This window comes from Clupea harengus, chromosome 15, assembly GCF_900700415.2.
Source record: "Clupea harengus chromosome 15, Ch_v2.0.2, whole genome shotgun sequence".
NCBI classification, from domain to species: Eukaryota; Metazoa; Chordata; class Actinopteri; order Clupeiformes; family Clupeidae; genus Clupea; species Clupea harengus.
The window spans coordinates 24253134-24272834 of NC_045166.1; the positions used below are offsets into that span (position 1 = coordinate 24253134).

A 19701-nucleotide genomic window follows, 5' to 3' on the forward strand; every position below is an offset into this window, starting at 1 on the left:
TAGTATACTCTACAGCATAATGTATTGCTCAATAAAGATATACTGTCTTAAGGGAGTCTGAAGCACAGTGATTGTGGATGACCTAGTTTTAATGGTCAGTTCCAAAAGTAGGTGCTCTTTGGTAAGGTTTTTCAACTACCTAAAGTGGGGGAAAAAACGGTCCAACACTGATATTCTGTAGACCTTTGAATCTCTGAGTTTCGAGACCTTCAAATACTCTTATTGTACAGAAATTATGGCTTTTTAACCAAATGTCAAAAAGCCTTAGCATGCCAGCTCAGCCACTGCTCAGTCTCTTTTTATAAAGGATTTTCAATGTTCTACCATGAAAAGCGGTGTGCACCTGATTATTTTCCACCACTTTTCAATCATGAAAGATTTGCACTGACTTATAACACACTTCACTTCAAAGAACCCTAAGAGCAGAGTAAGGCCAGGCTTTCTAATGCTAAGAGTGTTCTAAAATGATTAAGCCCTATGGCCATGGCGACAACAAAGCGGCACTCTCTGGCAGGCATAGGAAGTGGCACCGACTGACAGCTCGGCATCTTACTCTCGCAGACGTGGCGCGTCAGGAAGGTTCCCGCCATCCAGGGCCGCTGGTGGTAGCCGGGGCAACAGCGGTCGCAGCTCTCGCCACACGTGTTGTGTTCGCACTCGCAGCTGAATTTCTGACAGGTGATCAAATGACAACAGCACTCAAGTGTCAACCTTTCACCCCAACCCTCATCCACCCCCCCCCCCCCCCACACACTTCACCCCACACCTCAAGGGAGACAGGCTGAGCACACATCACAGAAGACTTGAACATGAGATTGTGGGTGGGCAGACAAGCCTATATACAATACAAGCACAGCAAAACAAGCTTGATATATTGTCAAACACTATATGATAGAAGCTCACGCTGCTGAAATATCAAACATTTATCATGAATGAAATGTAAATTAAGTCATCTTTTTCTTTCATACAAAACCATGACCTTATTCTTTCTTTGGGAATAAAATGTTGCTTGCAGTGACAACTCAAAATGTATCATGTAATTGCTATTAACATCTGAATAGAGGTATTTAAAAAAAAAAAAAAACTACAGCTGGGAATTGAACAGGACATCTTGCTACCAACCTCCAGTTAAGCACAATGGGCATTTGGCAGCAAAAGCTTGATCAAATATCAACCAGCATTCCATCCGAATGACTAACACAGAGTTCCGAATTGTCCCCGGAATATGTGAGAATCCTGACATGTGCCTTGAGGGACAGTGGGAGCTTAGAACACAACCTTGGTCTGGCTGTCGAGGGGGCAGGCTTTGGCGTGGCCGTAGCAGATAACACATGCCTCCCACGGAGATGTCCTTAATAGAGTAGTAATAACTGCCAACGAAAGCAACACACGCATAAGACACTGTGTCAAGGCACGTCTCCACAGCTCTTAATCCATTGGCGCCACTAAAGCCCTGTTTGCCAAGTGGGCTGCCGTTGAGCCTCGGAGATCTCGCTCTGAAAACCCATGCAGCACTCTCGTCTAGTGTTTCATTGGTATTCAAAGGCAATTTCTCTACTGTGTGTGTGTGTGTGTGTGGTGTGTGTGTGTTGTGTGTATGTGCGTGCCCATGTGTGTGTTGTGTGTGTACGTGTGTGTGCATGTGTGTGTCTGTGTCTCTGTGTGTATGTGTGGGTATGCATGTGTATGTGCATACCTGTGTGTGTGTGTGTGTGTGTGTGTGTGTGTGTGTATGTGTGTACATGGTGTGTGCTATAATGTATTTGGGGTGCATATATGTGTGTGTACATGTGCCTGTACGTGTGTGTGTATGTGTACCCTGCATGCTTGTGAGCGTGTGAGCATGTGTGTGTGTGTGTGTGTATGTGTGTACATGCGTGTGTGCATAAATGTATTTGGGTGCATATATGTGTGTGTACATGTGCCTGTACGTGTGTGTGTATGTGTACCCGTGCATGCTTGTGAGCGTGTGAGCATGTGTGTGTGTGTGTGTGTGTGTGTGTGTGTGTGTGTGTGTGAGTGTGTGTGTGTGTGCGTGAACACCACACCATGACAATGAGAGCCGCAATTTCATCCCTCCCAATCCCCGCCCCGGGAAACGTGACTGCTGAAACTGAAACAGTGTTTTGTAACGAGAAATTTCTCACTTGCAAAATAAGGCCCACCACATCACACCCCCCCCACCCATCAACCCCCCCAACCGCAATCTGTCCATTAATTCAGCGGCTAGAGCAGCTCCGCTCGTGACGGATAGCAAGTGGGGGCTAAAGTCAACACATGACAAGGTGGATGTTCCTAAGAAAGAAGCAGATTTCTTAATTATGGACGTTTTTTAATTAAGGCCCATCTGCTAGTCTGGGCTCGGGCGATCAGTGCACAGATGGAGAGCATGATGATAGGTGATTTACTCAGACAGATAGATAGATAGATAGATAGATAGATAGATAGATAGATAGACATATATATTGATTGATTGATTGATAGATAGATAGACAGATAGATTGATTGCTTAATCGATAGATAGATAGATAGATAGATAGATAGATAGATAGATAGATAGATAGATAGATTGACTGATTGATTGATTGATTGATTGAATGAATGAATAATTTATTTGACACAGTTAGATTCAAAGATTGTGTGAGAAACGGAAAAGAAAGGAGCTATATACAGAGAGACAGAAAGAAAGTGAGAACTGGTTAAAGAGACTCACACGTCTGGTGACTATGCGGTCCACCTCTCGTGGGTCGTTCTGAGCCAGGGTCATGAGGTCAGCATTGAGCGTCCTGATTCGCTGGAACTGCAGTCGGATGTAGCGGGCAGAGGTGAAGTTGAGCAAGGTCGGGGAGGGGTCATCTGCGCTTGGACGGCCGTTGATGAGGGAGGTGTGAATCTGGCCACAACAATGTGACAAGTATGAGGAGGGGGCAGACAGCATGCTTCAAAGTATAATCCCATGACTTCACAACAATGAGTGATGTTGTTCAAAAAGAAAAATTATCTCAGAAATAGTCCTTTAAACTCATACACATATGTCCACAGACTCTCACAGACTCTCACAGACTCTCACAGACACACACACACACACACACACACACACACACACACACACACACACACACACACACACACACACACACACACACACACACACACACACACACACACACACACACACACACACACACACACACACACACACACACACACACACACACACACTGTATCCTCTTTTTATGTGGTAATAGTATACTAAAATAATTCATAGCGGGTAAACTCTGATGGTATTCAATATGTCACAAACTGCAGCGATGTGGGATGGAACATTATTTATGAGTCGCTGGCAAATGTGTTCGATCCCTGTAGAGTAGGGTTAATGATGTCTGCTAATTAAAGACACCAAGGATGTGTTTTTCCTCCTCTTCTCCAGGCTTGTTTTGAAGAAGCAGGAGACTGACATTTCAATCGCCTGATCTGCCATCCACCCACAACTCATTAGAACTTTACTGTGATCATGCGACAGTGTGTGTGTGTGTGTGTGTGTGTGTGTGTGTGTGTGAGAGAGAGAGAGTGAATGTGTGTTTGTGTGGGGGAATTTGTGCGCTTCAAGATCTGTGAGCCATGTGTATAGCTGTGTATGCCTATGTGTGCAGGTCAGTATGTGTGCAAGAGAACTATAGGGTTGCATGTACACATGCATTTGTGTGAATGTGTGTGTGACTGTAAGTGAGTGTGTGTGTGTGTAGGTATGTGAGTGTAGGTGTGTGTGATGTATTGGACAAAAATAAACAGCATAGTGTGGGGGTGTTCAGTGTGCAAACACAGCCTCAGTCTTTCTGTATGTCTCCAATAATGAGAGCTGGATTACACAACCTCCACTCTAATATCTCCAAATTGTCAATTCAAATCAAGTCATCTCGACACATAGGCAATCACGTCAGATATAGCCTTCACCGCGCAGCCTATCGTATCTTTTGTTGTGTGTGTGTGTGTGTGTGCGCGCGCATTATTTTACTTTTCATGCATTCTAAGAAAAGGCGTGAAAACATTTGCAAAAGCAACACAAACATGTCGAATACATTAACTGTGAAACATAGCGTTTGCTTGTTTAGTCTTACTCTCATTTTCTTCAGTGAAAAAATGCATGCACCCTGTTTTCCACTGGTCCAAGATCAGTTTCATCATGGACCGGCCCTGTGAACTACACCGTTCGTGCACGCCAGCTCTGCGGTTCCTATTGTCCTTCATGCCCTGTTCCACTTACTCTATCAGTTCCTCCTCCATGCCTGATTGAAAAGGTGCTGGTTGGCAATATTAGCAGGTAATTAACTAGAAGTAATGCCAGTGTGATGCTGGCCCCCACTGAACCCCATATGAAGTCAGTGAATAAAGAGAATAAGAGTAACATGGTGGTGGCATCTATGAATGTGCTGCCACTTGAGACTGCCACTGTGTTGAAAAGTGGATGCCACTTTCTAATTGTTTCATCAGCCATTTATCTTTTTTTTTTTACTCAGCGTGGCTTTGTTGAATGCCAATGACGACGAGGCTTAGCTGGCGAATCAAATATGCATCGTGTCTCTCACCTCTCCATTCTCCTGCCGGTGGATCTTTGAGTAGAAGGAAATATCTCCACACTTTTTCACTGTATCACTGTTTCATCTGTATGTCTTATATGTGATTGTGCTTTTATGAAGAATGGTATGAATTCATTTAAATTAAGTTAAATTAACAAGTATTACACATCAAGGCCACTCCAAAAAGAAATCACATCTGTGAATCGAATATGTCTTGCGATGGCGCTTACCTCTCCATTCTCCAGAGGGTGGATCTTGGAGTAGAAAGACGTGCAGATGACCTCGTCGTCCCGTGTATAAGACGGCGGGCCTCTGCCCGGCACCACGTTGAAGCGGGTGAGGCACTCGGTGTCTGTGATGGCGTAGTATTGCCAAGGGGTGAACGTGACGCCGTCCAGCGAGCGCTCCAGAATCCAGTTGCCTGGCCGGGGGGAGTTGGCCGCCTTTAAGATCATGTAGGCAATCTGAAACACCTGAGCAAGAAAAGGTCAAGGAGAGAGGTCAATGAAAGGTCATAGCTACACTACTTATTTGACTACATGCTACAAATGTTTTGAGTTGTGCAACAACTGACAAATGAAAGAAATAGAAATACAATACATCATTCACGATATGCTATATAACCAGGGTATCATATTCAACTGGGAAAGAGGTGAACAAAAGTTGGAACTGTTACGACAAAATGTACATTCTGTATGTCCTATAGGTGAGGTTGCATATATCCAACAGTGCCCTGACGACTCGTTGATGTTTGCACCTTGCTGTTTAAAATAACCGTGACATTTCAATCCTCAGCACTGCACAGCATACAGTCATTTAGAAGTAAACATGGTGATTTCCTCTAACAGGAATACTTCCTCGAGCACATTTATGCCCAATTACACATTACTGACACTGTCTATACTTTTCTAATTGCTGTCTACTGAGTTACTGTGAAGATAATGCAAGTTGACAGCACAGAACAATTAATTCCAACAGAGTGGCGCTGAAAACCACTTTAGGTGATTCCTGTGATCTAAAAAGTAATGCAACATTTTCTCATTCCCATGTGAATCTCGTGACTGAACCTTTAAAGACAACTGCCTCTGCAGCCCATTGCTAAAGGCACAGTTATAAACCATTACAGAAACAGAGGGACATGCCTTCAATCAAGGTTTTACTCAAAAAAAGATGAATGTGTCTGCAGTTACACCCCATGAAAACAATATGAATTCATAATGTACCTAAGGAAAAGTAAGGAAGACGAAAATATTTTGTATGTATATTTACAGACAGAAGAAAGGTTTAGTTAGGAATGAGGTCAAACTTGTATCTAACACAGTCTTAGTACAGTACAGTAGTAACATACTTCACACAGATATTCAAATTAAAAAGTCCTGCGAGACAATCCTGAAACGCTGAAACGCTGACTTTGCCATGGTGGGTAATAATGTGGCACGGTGGCTCAGTTGCTTGCACTGCTTGCACTGCCGCCTCACAGCAAGAAGGTCATGGGTTCGATTCCCGCATGGGGTGCTGTTGGCTCTGGGGGGCAGGTCCTCCCCAGAGTGAACAGTGCTCAGGTGGGCTATCTCCTGGGCCTTTCTGTGTGGAGTTTGCATGTTCTCCCTGTGTTCACAAGGGGTTTCCTCCAGTAAGAACCCCAACAGAAAAAACATGCAAAACAGAACACCAAGACGATGACAGTTCACTTTACTTGGTCCCCGGGCGCTGCAAAGCTGCCCACTGCTCCTGGAGGGTCCTTGAGGAAGGACAGTCCAGGATGGGAAAAAGCAGAAACTAAATTCACTGCGATCTCAGGCTTACCTGCGTGTGTGTGTGTGTGTCCTGTGTCGCCTCCATATATGCACGTGTGTGTTCCAGTGTGTCGTGTGTGCCATTAAAAAAACCTGACAAAGGTCTTAATTAATAACAAAACCTTGACCAACTTCATATTCTTTACCAGCAATCCTAAAGCCTGCCATGCAGCTGAGTGCCAGACCTACGCACATATTAAAAGAGACTGCATAAGCAGGGTCGGGCAAACAACTGTCCAATAAGATGATGATTTGAACAGTCCATTAACATTTACCACAATGACAGTACGAAGGCACAAGGCTCAGAGAATAGTTTGGAAATCTTTTAACAGAGTTTTTCCTAACTCTGAAAAGATCTGGCAAATAAGACGAACAATGAATGGAACTTCTGAGAAGCTAAACAAGACAACATACATATAATCATATGCACAGAAAATGCCTCCCCAGAAAATGATCACATCTCAGCATCTGGTCTATTAAAAGAAAACATGGGGGGGGGCATGGTGGCGCAAGCCGATAAAGCCCCCCACTTACGGGCTACAATTGCCCGAGGGGACCACAGGTTTCAAAGTCTGGTCTGATGTCATTTTTGTCAAAAGAAAACAATGCTTGAATGAGAATTCATCAAGTTCAGAAAGAAGATGCTCTACAGCAAAAGGCAGTCTCCTTACCCGTGGTGAGACAACGTACTTACGTACAACAGCACTTACGTATGGAGCTAATGGCTTAGACTGGCAGAAGGGACACTGGGAATAGTCTGGGCCAGACCACTTTGATAAGGTGTTTTTTTTTTTACATTACCTGTAAAATGTGATTTTTATTACATAGTTATTTCTTTGATGTTTTAGCAAACAGAGGAATGCTATGTTTATGTCTCAGGGGTCTGTCTTGTCATTGTGTAATGTTGTCAACTCCTATATATTGTTCATTGTTCTGTCTAGGGGGACTTGGAGATTTGTCTTGTTCTGGTATGCATTATGTAGACCTTTAGACTGCTGATTGTTGTCCTCTGTTTAAGGAGAGGCTAAGCAGGTATTTTTATAGAGATTTAAACTGTCTGAATGTTGTTCCTCTACTGTTTTAGAGGCTTAGCAGGGTTTTGTATTGTGACTGCCTGAATATTTGTCCACTGCAGATTTAGAGGCCGGTAGCAGGTTATATTCCTTTGAGACTTGCTGATTATTTGTCTTCTGCTGATTAGAGGATTAGCAGGTCTCCTGGATATTTTTGAAAGAACATTAAACAATTTATCTTTGAACCCTCACTGTGTCTCTGAGCTTTTTAGTTTAAACCCACCATTTTTTGAAGGCAACCCCGAGGCTCGGTCTGTCACAATGTGAAAAGTAGTATCCAATGTAAGGAAATCTGCCGGTCAAACTGTACGGAGTTGGAATGCATTGGTCTGGAATATCATTTTTAACAGCACAAATGTCCTTTGTTCCTATTGTAAATTACCACCCAACCTCATCAATCAATGTTTTAAGTTCCAAAAACATGCTAAGAGAATGTAATGTTTAGTACAGGTAGTCATTATGATATATTTTAACATCAATTGGGAAGAACGGTTCAATTAGATAGAACCTCAAACAGATAACTGATGGTTTTTGACCTTTCACAACTGATCAAAGGGCCAACAAGGATTACCTACTCCACCAGAACTCAGATTGATTCAGTGTTAAGTAATAAACCTGAGAGAGAAATCCAGAATCTTGGAATATGATAACTGGGCTTGCTAGAAAATTAAATAACAAGCGATTTAGCTTTTCTATTGCCAAAGAGCATACCATTTTTTACAATTCCCAAAAATGAGCAGGAGCGTATTAAGAGTACTATCCAACACTTCAACTGGAATGATTTGCTATTAGGAAAGAACCTGGGATGAGGACAGTAAAATACAGAGTATTATCATAGAATGTACCCGTACGATTATGTTCAAGAATAAAAAGAAGAGCCTTCCTCCAATAAATACAGACATTTTAAACTGATAAAAGAACAAGATCATTCTTTAGCAATGGCCATAGGACTTAACTATACCATTACAAAACATTGTCATTTACGGTGTCAAGAAATAAGGTAAAAATGGAGGCTAAGGAAAGCTAAAGCTGTATTTGGTGAGGCTAGAGGTAACATCAAAATGGATTTTAATCAGCTAAAGGAAAGCCAATTGAACTGGACCTGGATGGACTCAGCTCACCAAAGGAACCAGATGAAGTAGCAATGGCATAGCTTATTCATAGGTTATGAATATTATCAGATCTCTCAAAACCATCAAGAGCAAAGGATTGCATTGGGAAGGGATACAATTGATGCTTAAAAATCTTACCTCGCCACTAGCTAAGCCCATCACCAAAATCATTAACCTCTCTATATCTCAGGGAAAGTTTCCAAGTGCCTGGAAAGTCTACTATTGTTGATCCAATTTATATATATGGGCATCCCCATTCTAGCCGTAATTACAGGGCCCATCAGTAGCCTTGCTATAATGTCTAAGGTTGCAGAGAAATTGGTAGGTGAGCAAATCATCCACCACCTGAAGAACAGCTCCTTGCTCCTTGCTTCCTGCCACCCGATGCAATTGGCTTCAGGGCCACTACTCAACTGAAACAGCCAATTGTTTCTTCTTAGAAAAACAGTAAAATAACTGTTGGATAAGGAGAAGTGCCTTTAGTCTGTCTGCCTTTTCTGTAAGGAACTGTACCAGAACTCTATTCCAACACATATCAGAAAACTCAAACACATACAAGTCATTAAGTTCTCATTTAAAACGGTGGCTTCTCGAGAGTCAAATCTGTCAGCACAAAAAAAAAACGTTGTTAATGTCAGTCTGTCTGTGAATTTGTCTCTTGCTTCCTCCAACTACTGGGCAGTGGAATGTAATGTCCGTTGAGGTTTTGTGTTTCTTTTGTTTGTTTTGCTTTTGTTCTCAGGGAGCCTATTGTAACATCTGGCCGGCGACAGCAGGTAGCCTTCTGGGCTAATTCTGGCATATTTACAGTAATGTTCATTGATCTCCCTGTTAAATTAATTCATAAATAAATATATAAATATGATTGACAGGAATTTCATTTAAAAACAATATGCTTAGGTTTTCGTAACTAATTTTAGCACCCCCTACAACAGTCAAGAGCGACCAGACAAAGAGAATGGGAGAGAAAAGCAAAGGCCCTAAACAAGGGAAGCAGACGGCAAAGAGAGGCAAAAAGACTTCCCATGATTTCCCACTGTCACCAATCCAGCAGAGGAGGCACCAGAGGCCTGTGCAGTGTCTTTTCTTTTGGAGTAACTTAACGCACATCGAGATCTATTTGCAGCACCCTCTAGGGCCTGAGCTCAAAGGGCTGAACACTCCTTCAAACTAACGCTGTGTTGAACACACAGTACATGAGACAATGAAGCTCGGGGGCCGTATCGTTAATATGCCTCTTTCAACAAAACAGGACAAGGAGGGAAGACGAAGGCACATTCCACAAGAAAGAAGAGTCGAGTTGAGGCAACTTCCGTTGCCGATCCATCCTACATCATGCAAAGACTGTGCGCTGCGATCGGTAGCAGAGAGAGAGATTCGTTGAGATTTTTCTTTTCATCTGGTTTGGATGAGGGGTGTTGCGTTTCCTCTGCGACAAAAGCGCGAGCGCTATCGACGCCATGCTTATGCCCTCCTCCGCAACCCGAGAGGACAGGGCCCAGGACACATGGGGAGAACGGCCACAAAAGGTGCTTTGTTTTCCGCTCGTTGGAGGAAAGGGGGAGGAGGAAATAAAGGAAGAGTTTCAGGGAGCAGGAGGAGAGGAGTGGAGAGGAGAGGAGAGGAGAGGAGAGAGGGTTGCGGCTAGCTCCAGTGTGCTGGCTGAGACGCCATGCCTTCATGTGGCACCCTATCAGAGGCATCTCATGCTCGAGTGGGTAGCATGACAATGCAGGATTTTTTAATCATTAGTTCAGTGGAGGACACTGAGATGTTAACACAAATCAAATCTTTCTTAGAGCACAGCTCTGTTGAGCAAAAACCTTGCATGGAACCAGTCCTGCCAAGTACTGTAAAACTGCAATGAGACTGTGATGCTGCATTACATTGTTTACATAAAGCTATCCGCTACATGACTATAAGTAAATGTATACATTCATATGAATGACATTCCATTTTTTGTAAGACATTTTTTAGGACAAAGCTTCAGTGGGACCATGAAGCACAAAGAGCCCTTTCTGCAGTGCCCCAGATGAAGCCACTTATGACGAACAGGCCTCATCTGGCTGGCGGGAAGGCCGAGCGGGCGTATCACTGTCAGACACATTGTTTGTAAGGGGCATCCGAAGCTTCGAGGGCAAGGAAAGGTCGCAGTTAGCTCAACACCATCAGTGTCAGGGCTAAGGCACTGCTGACAGGCGCACCAAACTCAACATGCCTGAATGACATTCCGACAGCTCTGAGAATAGACAAAAACACCCTTTAACTCTGCCAAAAATAGAGTTATGGGGCGGGAGGGGGGGGGGGTATTTCTTCTGTTTTCATTTCATAAAGTTGGGCCACACTTTGTTTGACAGTCACCTGAACTTCCTGGAAATAAAAACAGCCTGTGAGCACATCACCTAACTTTAACAGCAACCCGAAATGGGTTTGACATCAAGAAGAAAACAAAGCTATATTCATTTTATAACCCTGTTTCAAGTAAAAACAATGAGATGGGAAGGTTAATTTAGGTTAAATGATATATGTACAGTAGCCAGTTTTTCAAAACTGTTAAAGACCACAAATGATTATGGGGCTTTGGAGACAGAGCGATTTATCTTTTATAGTGATAAACCATTGCCAGTCAACGCCTCGTTAATTGCTTGGCTTTAAGTTGAGCCTGCTGTGCACACAATGCGGGCTCTCTATATGGGCCTTAGGTTGAGATTTCTCAAAATAAACTCTCTCTCGTAAAACCCACATGACCTGAGGTCAAGTCAGATTAAGTCAGATATGGCCTCCTCTGCTGTGAGCGTGCCTTCAACTTAGAACATGTCCCAGAGAGGAAGAAAAATGGACATGACCGAATAGGTAGGATATAAGCATTACAGCTGGTATACCCCTGAAAGTACAGACAAGTAAGAACTCCTTGTATAGATTTAGAACTGCTTTGACAGTAAACAACAATCTGTAATCATCGCTGCAAGGACTTGTTAAAGGCATTCCACAAGGTCACTGACTCCTGGTTATTTTAAAGCACCCTTTACTACTGACAGGTTGGTTCACAATGGAACTTTAATCCAAATGGTTCCTCCACACACAGTCCCCACCAACACCCCCAACACACACACGCACACACACACACGCACGCGCACACGCACACGCACACACACACACGCACACGCACACACCACACACACACGCACACACACACCACACACACACACACACACACAAACAAGATCTGGAGATTGGAGAAGCCAGAAATAAAAATGTTGTTTACTGTCAGTCAGGCAGTGAAGTCACCTGAAGACAATCTTAAGCCATGTGTCATTGAAGAAGTATTCAGTTGAGAAAAAAAATCCCCTAACAGGAAGACACATTTTTTGACATTCAGACGTACTCCTGGGATGCCAGTAATGTCCAGACAACTTATAGCATGGCAATATGTTTCAACTGTTTGCATTTAGGGTCAGACTTTTGCATCTCTCTTTCTTTTTGCTGTGAGGGAAATCCGTCAAAACAGGCCACAACTCTAAAATTCATCATCTAGGACCAGTTTGTGTTAAAAACTCAGGAAAGCGTACCAGGCACATAAAAACTAGCCTGCCGGAGAACTTACCACCATTTCCAATTTACAAGACCCATAAAATCATCAGTATATCCCATTTTCGCCACTGAATGACACCCCAAGCACAATGCAATTTCTCAGCTGTCTCAAGGCTGTGAAACGTTTACTGAACCAAAATCACACACCTTTCATATACTGACTGAAGCAGATTTTAATTAGCGAAAGCAATGCCTCTAAAATGGCTTCCTTTGGTTGTTGTGCTCTTAGTTTTGCACACATATGGCATAGGTTAACGCCTGCGGAATAGTTGAAGCAAGAAAGGTCATTTCTATAGGAGGCCTAATCCACAAATATCTGAGCACGTTCTGCTCCTCGCTTTTCCTGTAATTATGTACTGCCAAACAGGATTCATCTTAACGAAGCATTGAATTTAGTGCTTGCCACCCCCATAAATGTCAAATCATAAATTTGTACTAAAGGGATTCTCTCTCTCTCTCTTTCTTTCTCTCTCTGTGGTCTATCTGTGTTGTACAAGTGACAGAACTAAAAATAGATATTAATAAACTCTTGCTAAGGCAAAACATTAAAACAAACATTTAAAACTTTAGCAGTCAACAAACACATTTCCATCCCCTTATAGCAAACCAATCTCTCCTCCAATTGTGAGTTTAACCGAATACAAACAGCCTGCAGGCCTATACCCACCACAAATCCAGCGATAAAAATATGTTCTTATTTGAACCTAGCCTAAAAAATAATCAAAGTGATGTCCTCAGACTCAATAAAACAAAGCCATTGATTGCGCTGTACACTCCAGCCAGCCAGAGCATTGAGCTAATGACTGACGGGACCACATTGCCCAAACTGGCAGAAATGCAGTGATGCTGCCAGGGCCGTAATGGCTGTAATTTCTCCATCCGAGATCGGCCAAGCACCGCACACAGTCTGACTGTCATTACTCAGATATCCACTTCAGAAGGGGGGGGACTGCTTGCGGGCTAACGAGAGGGAAATGAGTGTGCCGATGTCAACAGCCGATTAACGACACGCTCGCACACATCACCGCCAGCGCTGGCCGGCAGCGGCACAGACCACAGACTCATTTTGCCGCCGTGGTGACAGCGGCCGGCGCGGGCCGCAGGGGAAACGCGCCCGAGTGAAGCGCAAATAGGATTCAATTTTACAGCACGGGTGATGGCGCAAGGAAAGCAGTCACTCAAACAGCACACACACAAAAGACGACGCATGAATGAACACCATGAGAAGAAGGAATGGCATCTCGCACACAAAACCCAAGCAATATTGTTTCTTGGTTGGGAAAAGTTATTTATTTTGAATGATGTAAAAAAAATAATACATTACTGTAGTTTGCAAGCTAAATGTTCCCAACACCATCCCTTAGGCAAAGCCTAGTGGGCTAGAATATAAATCTACACTGGCATTGCATTTAGACCATACCACATGGAGGCTATTTTGGTGTAGGCTAGTCAGGACCTTATGAAGAGACACTCAGCACTGTCTGTGACAAATGTGCAGACCCATCATGTCCGTATTTCTTTCCCAGCTCACTGTCACAAGATGGGAGCTTTGAAATATGCATTGTACATTTGTTTTATATATCACTTGGGCACAGCGTTAGTACCAACGCTAGTTTAATCTGGAGAGTCGAATCTCAGCGTGCGGTTCAAGGATAATACGCCGTGATTCCATCAAGCGGGGTGACAGCACGGATGTCGGTGACTGATGGGCTAGCAGTCATTAGCACGGTGGAATGGCTATCTAGGCACTTTTCCGTGTCAAATTTGAACTGCACAATTAAACAGAGAAGGTATGATTATCAATGACATGGACACACGTTACATCACACACTCACACACTCACACACACACATACACACTCACTCAAACACACACACAGCCAGACAGAAAGACACAAAAACACCTATTTACCTGAAACATGATTTAACATTTTTTCACCAAAAAAAAAAGGAAGATCTGTCAATTTAAACAAAAAAAGAGTTGAAGACTACTACAGTTGTTAGCGGGCGGTGATCTTCTGTATAGCTTCAAATTCTCATTTATCTTGATATATATCTTACAGTCCTTTTTTCCTCACTGTCTCCCCTTTATAGTGTGATATATTTAATCCAGTGAGCTCAAAATGACATGGTCATTAATTCTAGACTGACCTCGTGTTAGCCTTTTGTGTTACATGCCAGCATGTATTAATGAGGGAGAATGTACTTGCATTTCAGTTTCCAAGAAAAGAGAGAGAAGAGAGAGAGGGTGCGAAGCGGACATGCTGATATAACTGTTCACACGGGTCCACTAAGGATGTGACCTTTGACCCCGCGGACACCATAAACTCAGTGGAAGACAAACTCCTGTTGAATCACGTCGCAGGGGAGCCTGCTGGAGAGGTTGCATCTGCAGAATCATCTGTGATCAATATGATAGGAATGGCCTTGGGGGAGGGTAAGGATTCTCCGCTAGAAAAAACATTATACATTCTTTGTCACTGTGAACCCATGGTGATTGCAGCCTTTTCTTTTTTTCCCTTGGTCTCCCTGTGCACTTTTACACACACACACACACACACACACACACACACACACAACACACACACACACACACACCACACACACACACACATATACACGCGCACACGCACACACCTCATTCTTTTTATTCTCTCACCTCCACATACAGTCCACACACACACGCACACACGCACACACACACACACACACACACACACACACACACACACAACACACACACCTTACTCTTTTCATTCTCTCACCTTCACATACACCTCCACACACACACACACACACCAAGACCTCAAATCCAGTAGGGAACCCACTCGGTCTAGAGCAAACTGCCATATTAATGAAGTGGTCTCCCTGGATCTGAACAAATTTCCTGCTGTAGTGTCAACAAGTGTGTCATTATGTTCCATGTTGCTGATCTGAATCTGTGGCTTGTATGGAGTTATAAGCGGCTGCCCAGACTCCAGCCAGGCTTGCACAGGCTTGATGAGGAACCAAAAGAAAGAATAGATGAAATAAATAAATAAATAAGTGAATGAATGAATGAAAAACTGTTCACGGAGAAAAGCACTGCCTTTTCCCAGGCAGAAATGGCACTTCTGTCAGAGATCTACTGTGTTTAACTTGCTGCTCTCTTCTGGTTAAATGCGGACGCTCACAAAAAGACACGTTCAGAACTAAATTACAGCATGGTGTCTTTTGTGAGTCTTTTGTGCTGCTTTGCTGTGCTGTGCTTTAAGGCAGAATAACCTTAAAAAAACGGTTTTGTTCGGAAAAAAAATAAAAAAAGATGCACTTTGTGTGAAGCAATAGAAGAGCAAAATTCAGACCCCAGTGGTCGGACAAACGACCACAAGGGTTTTAGAACTCCCTGTTCTGAAGTTGCGGCAGAGTTCACCCCAGCAAGTTCCTGCCGGGGTCAAGAGGAGAGGCAAGGCCCTGTGGCCCGTCCAAACCGAGGCGCGTGACCACTATAACTTCCACCTGAGGTCTGGATTCTTTCTTATTCGCTCCGGAGTTGCTCTGACGCCCACAACACACGCCATTGCAAAACATCTCCAGATGACTCAGTGACATACGAGGCAGCCTTGCGCAGGTGAGATCCCCAGGGAGTGAACTCTATACTGGAGTCAGACTTGTCATGGTGGAGGCATGTGCGCAATGGCATGTGTACACACAGTGTGCCGTGCAAAAACACAGGCCTTGATCAAGTACAGGCCCAACCCTCTATGTGCACAACCCTCCATGTGCGTGAAGCATACACACATACAGTGGAACTCGTGGAGAATTTCATAGCTGAGAAATGATCTGACATGGTTTTGGAACCATATGGACTTACTTACAATTGAGCATAAACCATTGTATACAGTCACACGCGGACAAGCGTCACAGATGCACACACACACACACACACACACACACACACACGGACACACATACAGATGGAGAGCGAGAAGAAAAAGAACAAAACCATATGTGTTACCTGCTTTAAGTCCAGAGTGATGGTTACGTAGTGGTAGTCCATACCATTCTTGATGCTGGGGCTCTGCCACCATCTGTTTGTCCCATCAATGGCATACTCAATGGGATGTTGCTCTGATGAATAGACAACATGGCGAAATGAACAAATCGTTTCAGCTCTCTCATGCTAAATAAAGGCTCCTATTTGAAAAAGAATGGCTACCCTCTCCCACCGGGGTGGGCCTGTGTGGGCCAATAAATGCCCATAGGTTTGGCAGCGACACTGATACCAGATGGATGATAGACATGGGTTTCACTGTGATCTCTGTATGGTATCCAAACTAATGCAAAGTGAAGTTATTATATAACATAATATATACTTAGTTATTATATTATATAATATAATATTATATATTATAACTTTTTAATTTTTTATAAATGTGTCCCCGAGTTAATCTTTCTGAAAAGGAAGGTCTAATGAACAAGCAATCTCATTGAAACACCCTGGAACCTCGTAGCTAAGATACGGCTACACAGTCCATCTAAAAATGCTTTCGCCGTGATTTGGCACCAAGGTTCACCATCACAATGCGATCATTATGGGACCAGGTTGTTAATTAAATTAAATTTCCTCAATTAGTGGAAAGAAGATTAAACCCAAGGTCTTATTTATTCATTTTCTCTAACTCATGAGAGGAAAATTCATTTTCATTCGACTTATTTCCTGCTGCAGAACAGTGCCGTTTCTCTCTCAATATCCCTTTTTTTTCTCTCACACATATGACTCTCTCAATTAGAAATGATGTTAATTATCTCACCTCCCGTCCTCCATGTTTGTGTCTAAGGGCAACAGCAGAGAACATGACTCACGCGGCGACTGTGCACCGCAGACAAGAACAAAAACAACTAATATGATTATTCCGCCTTTTGTACCCAACTGAGAGCAGAAACGCCAAGGCATTTGTAACAGCTATTGGCTGATTGCTCGAAACAGGTGAGAGTGCAGATGTTTCGGGTTGGGTCTCCAAACAGAGATATTTATTTTCTCCTCTTCACAAAAGACCTAGCATATCACAAGCCTTTTAAAGCTACCACACTGTTTCCCTCGAGATACTAAAATGAATTCTACAAAAAAAGGAAATATTTAATCAAAGATTTATAAGATATGCAGAGAAGGCACAATGGAAAACAATGCATCATAAATGAGACCTGATTTAACAGAGATTAATCCCCCCCCCCCCCCCTCACCCACATTTCCTACAAAGCAGGAAGTCCTTGGGCAGCGACTGCTATCTAAAAGCATCAGTAAATACCATCTGCAACATTTATAGTGGCCTGTCTACATAATTATAGATCTCTCTCCCTCTCTCTCTCTCTCTCTCCCACTCTGCTCTATTTCCCCCTTTCTTTCTGTCCCTTTCCCAATGCATTAAAATGGACAGGTGTCAATTGTCCCTACTTGTGTTTAAAATTAGGCCGTCTTTCAGTCTGTCTGCATGCTGTCTATCTGTTGGTTAGGGCCCACTGAGCAAATAGGAACTATTTCTTTCTGTCTATCAGCTTCTTAGCCTCTTTGTTTTCTCTGCGCGGGGATAGTGGTGTGTGCTTGTGGAAAATGGAAGGGACTGCGCTTGTGGCCACGATGTGTATGATAAGCAATTCACAGATGACAGTGTTCACACGGAGAGAGAGCGGGAGCCAGAGCTTGTCTGAGGGGCCAGCTCAGCACTCCTTCAGATCACCTCAACGGCAGGCGGGCCAGACACCCATTGATTTTGGAACACGCGACTTCGCCCGTGGTGGCAGCATGGCAGGGTTTCGTGATGAGGCAGCTAATGGATCTTCAGAGGCCCCCGTCTCCTGGCCCTTTCACAAAAGGTTCTAGGAACACTTTTTGGGGGCGGGGGGGTGAACTTTTGCCCGCACAGGAAGAGAATACATACACATCTGAGTCTGCAAGTGTTTCTTCTGTGTGCTGTGGTGTGTGTGTGTGTGTGTGGTGTGTGTGTGTGTGAGAGAGAGAAGAGAGAGTGTGTGTGTGAGTGTGTGTGTTGTTATTGCTGTCTCTCCATGTGTTGTGTGTGTATTGCTCCAGACCCTCACCAAAGCTTTTGATCACTCTTGAGGTTGCATTTGCGACACTGGGGGTTTCGGACAGGTTGGCCAGCGACATGCTCCACCAGTTTGCAGTACATCTCCGGCCCGTCCTGCCCGCATGTGGCGTTCGCTGTGATGTCCGCCATCGAGGCAGGTTCAACACCGTGGAAACAACCCTGAGAGCGAGGACAAACAGACAGTTACTCCATTACTATCACCTATACTTCACTATATTATACTGTCACTCACTTCATTCTATCACTCTACTATCACTATCGTCTCAAGGTGAATTTTCTATACCCCTGGTAGCTTTCCTGTAGCCACATGCCATAATGGCAACACCAATGGCTTTACTAGCTGAAGGACAGCTTTAATAAATGTATGCCCTCAATGGGGATCACTTTAAATGAATCCATTGCCAAAGCAGATAGCAAGTCAAACAGCCCACAAAAGTTTATTAAGTGTACATTCCATTTAAAAAAAATTATAAACATTAAATGGACATATCCGCAATTCTTTTCCTGGAGAGGCAGATGTAGCCCATCTCAGACTCCAATCTACATGTTTACAGTTTATCAATATGGCACTGAATGTTTATAAATTCCCAATGTCAGAGAGGATTTCATTAGGTAAAATACCATGTATGATTCACATCGTCTTTCACTGTCATCTTGATATCTTAATACGTCTGTCAGGAAAGGCAGATCAAGTATGACAATTTGATAGAGAGACTTTTCGAATTGTTTGAACACACATCGATTCGATGGAAACAAGCTGAAAGCTGAAACTCTCAGCATTGTGAACTGTGTCTCGTGAGTCATTTAATAAACAATTCACTCTCCTCCACAACAACTCACGGGGAAAGGAATGAATTGTTACAAGGTTTCAACAGCAACAGATAGTGTGGACACCACCGAATGACATAAAAACTCACACATTCATTTCAGGCAGATACAACTACATGTGTATAATGCATACAAAACAGTAAGGTAGGACTTCCACTCTATTGTTCCAGGGAAAAAAAATTCCAATAATGTTGATAAAAAGCCAATTGGCTTTTGTGTACCAGTCATGAAAGCAAAAACGTTGTGCACACCAACACATGAACACACAGTCACACACGGAGACACACATACACAGACACACAGACACACACACACACACACACACAGCTGTTTCAGATTTGGGTTTCCATGAAAGTCATATAACACCATAACAACAGCCATTCTGTGGCACTTAAGAGAGAATGCAAATCAGTTAGAAAAGCCATGAGGGAGAGGAGAGGAGAGGAGAGGAAAGGAGAGGAGAGGAGAAGGAGCCTGCGCGGATAGGGTGTGTGTGTGGGTGTGGGGGGAGGTATGCGCCCTTGTTTTGTGAAGGAGCCGAGGGTCCCCTTAGCTGTGCCGCTGTGTGGGAACAGTGGATGTGAATCAAAGACCAAACTCATGGCTCAGAAATGACTCCCAGCTGTTCCCCCAGAT

General features: G+C 43.5%; 1 protein-coding gene across 1 annotated transcript; it reads right to left on the minus strand.

Annotated features, from left to right (window-relative positions):
* Positions 1-2584: 2584 nt before the first annotated feature.
* On the minus strand, positions 2585-18366 carry LOC122133516 (laminin subunit alpha-2-like). Its single transcript, XM_042709886.1, has 4 exons — positions 18243-18366; positions 16146-16258; positions 4808-5050; positions 2585-2893 (listed from the first exon to the last, which is right to left on the minus strand). The coding sequence occupies exons 1-4, from the start codon at positions 18364-18366 to the stop codon at positions 2630-2632; spliced, it is 744 nt and encodes a 247-aa protein (XP_042565820.1). The 3' UTR covers positions 2585-2629.
* Positions 18367-19701: the final 1335 nt, after the last annotated feature.

Excerpts from the sequence above, each read along its gene's own strand:
- LOC122133516 (XM_042709886.1), bottom strand. The coding sequence starts at position 18,366 with ATGGCGGACATCACAGCGAACGCCACATGCGGGCAGGACGGGCCGGAG. Across the intron at positions 16,259-18,242 it reads TCGCAAATGCAACCTCAAGA|AGCAACATCCCATTGAGTAT; the intron begins GTGATCAAAAGC and ends TCTATTCATCAG. Across the intron at positions 2,894-4,807 it reads ACCCTCTGGAGAATGGAGAG|ATTCACACCTCCCTCATCAA; the intron begins GTAAGCGCCATC and ends TGTTGTGGCCAG.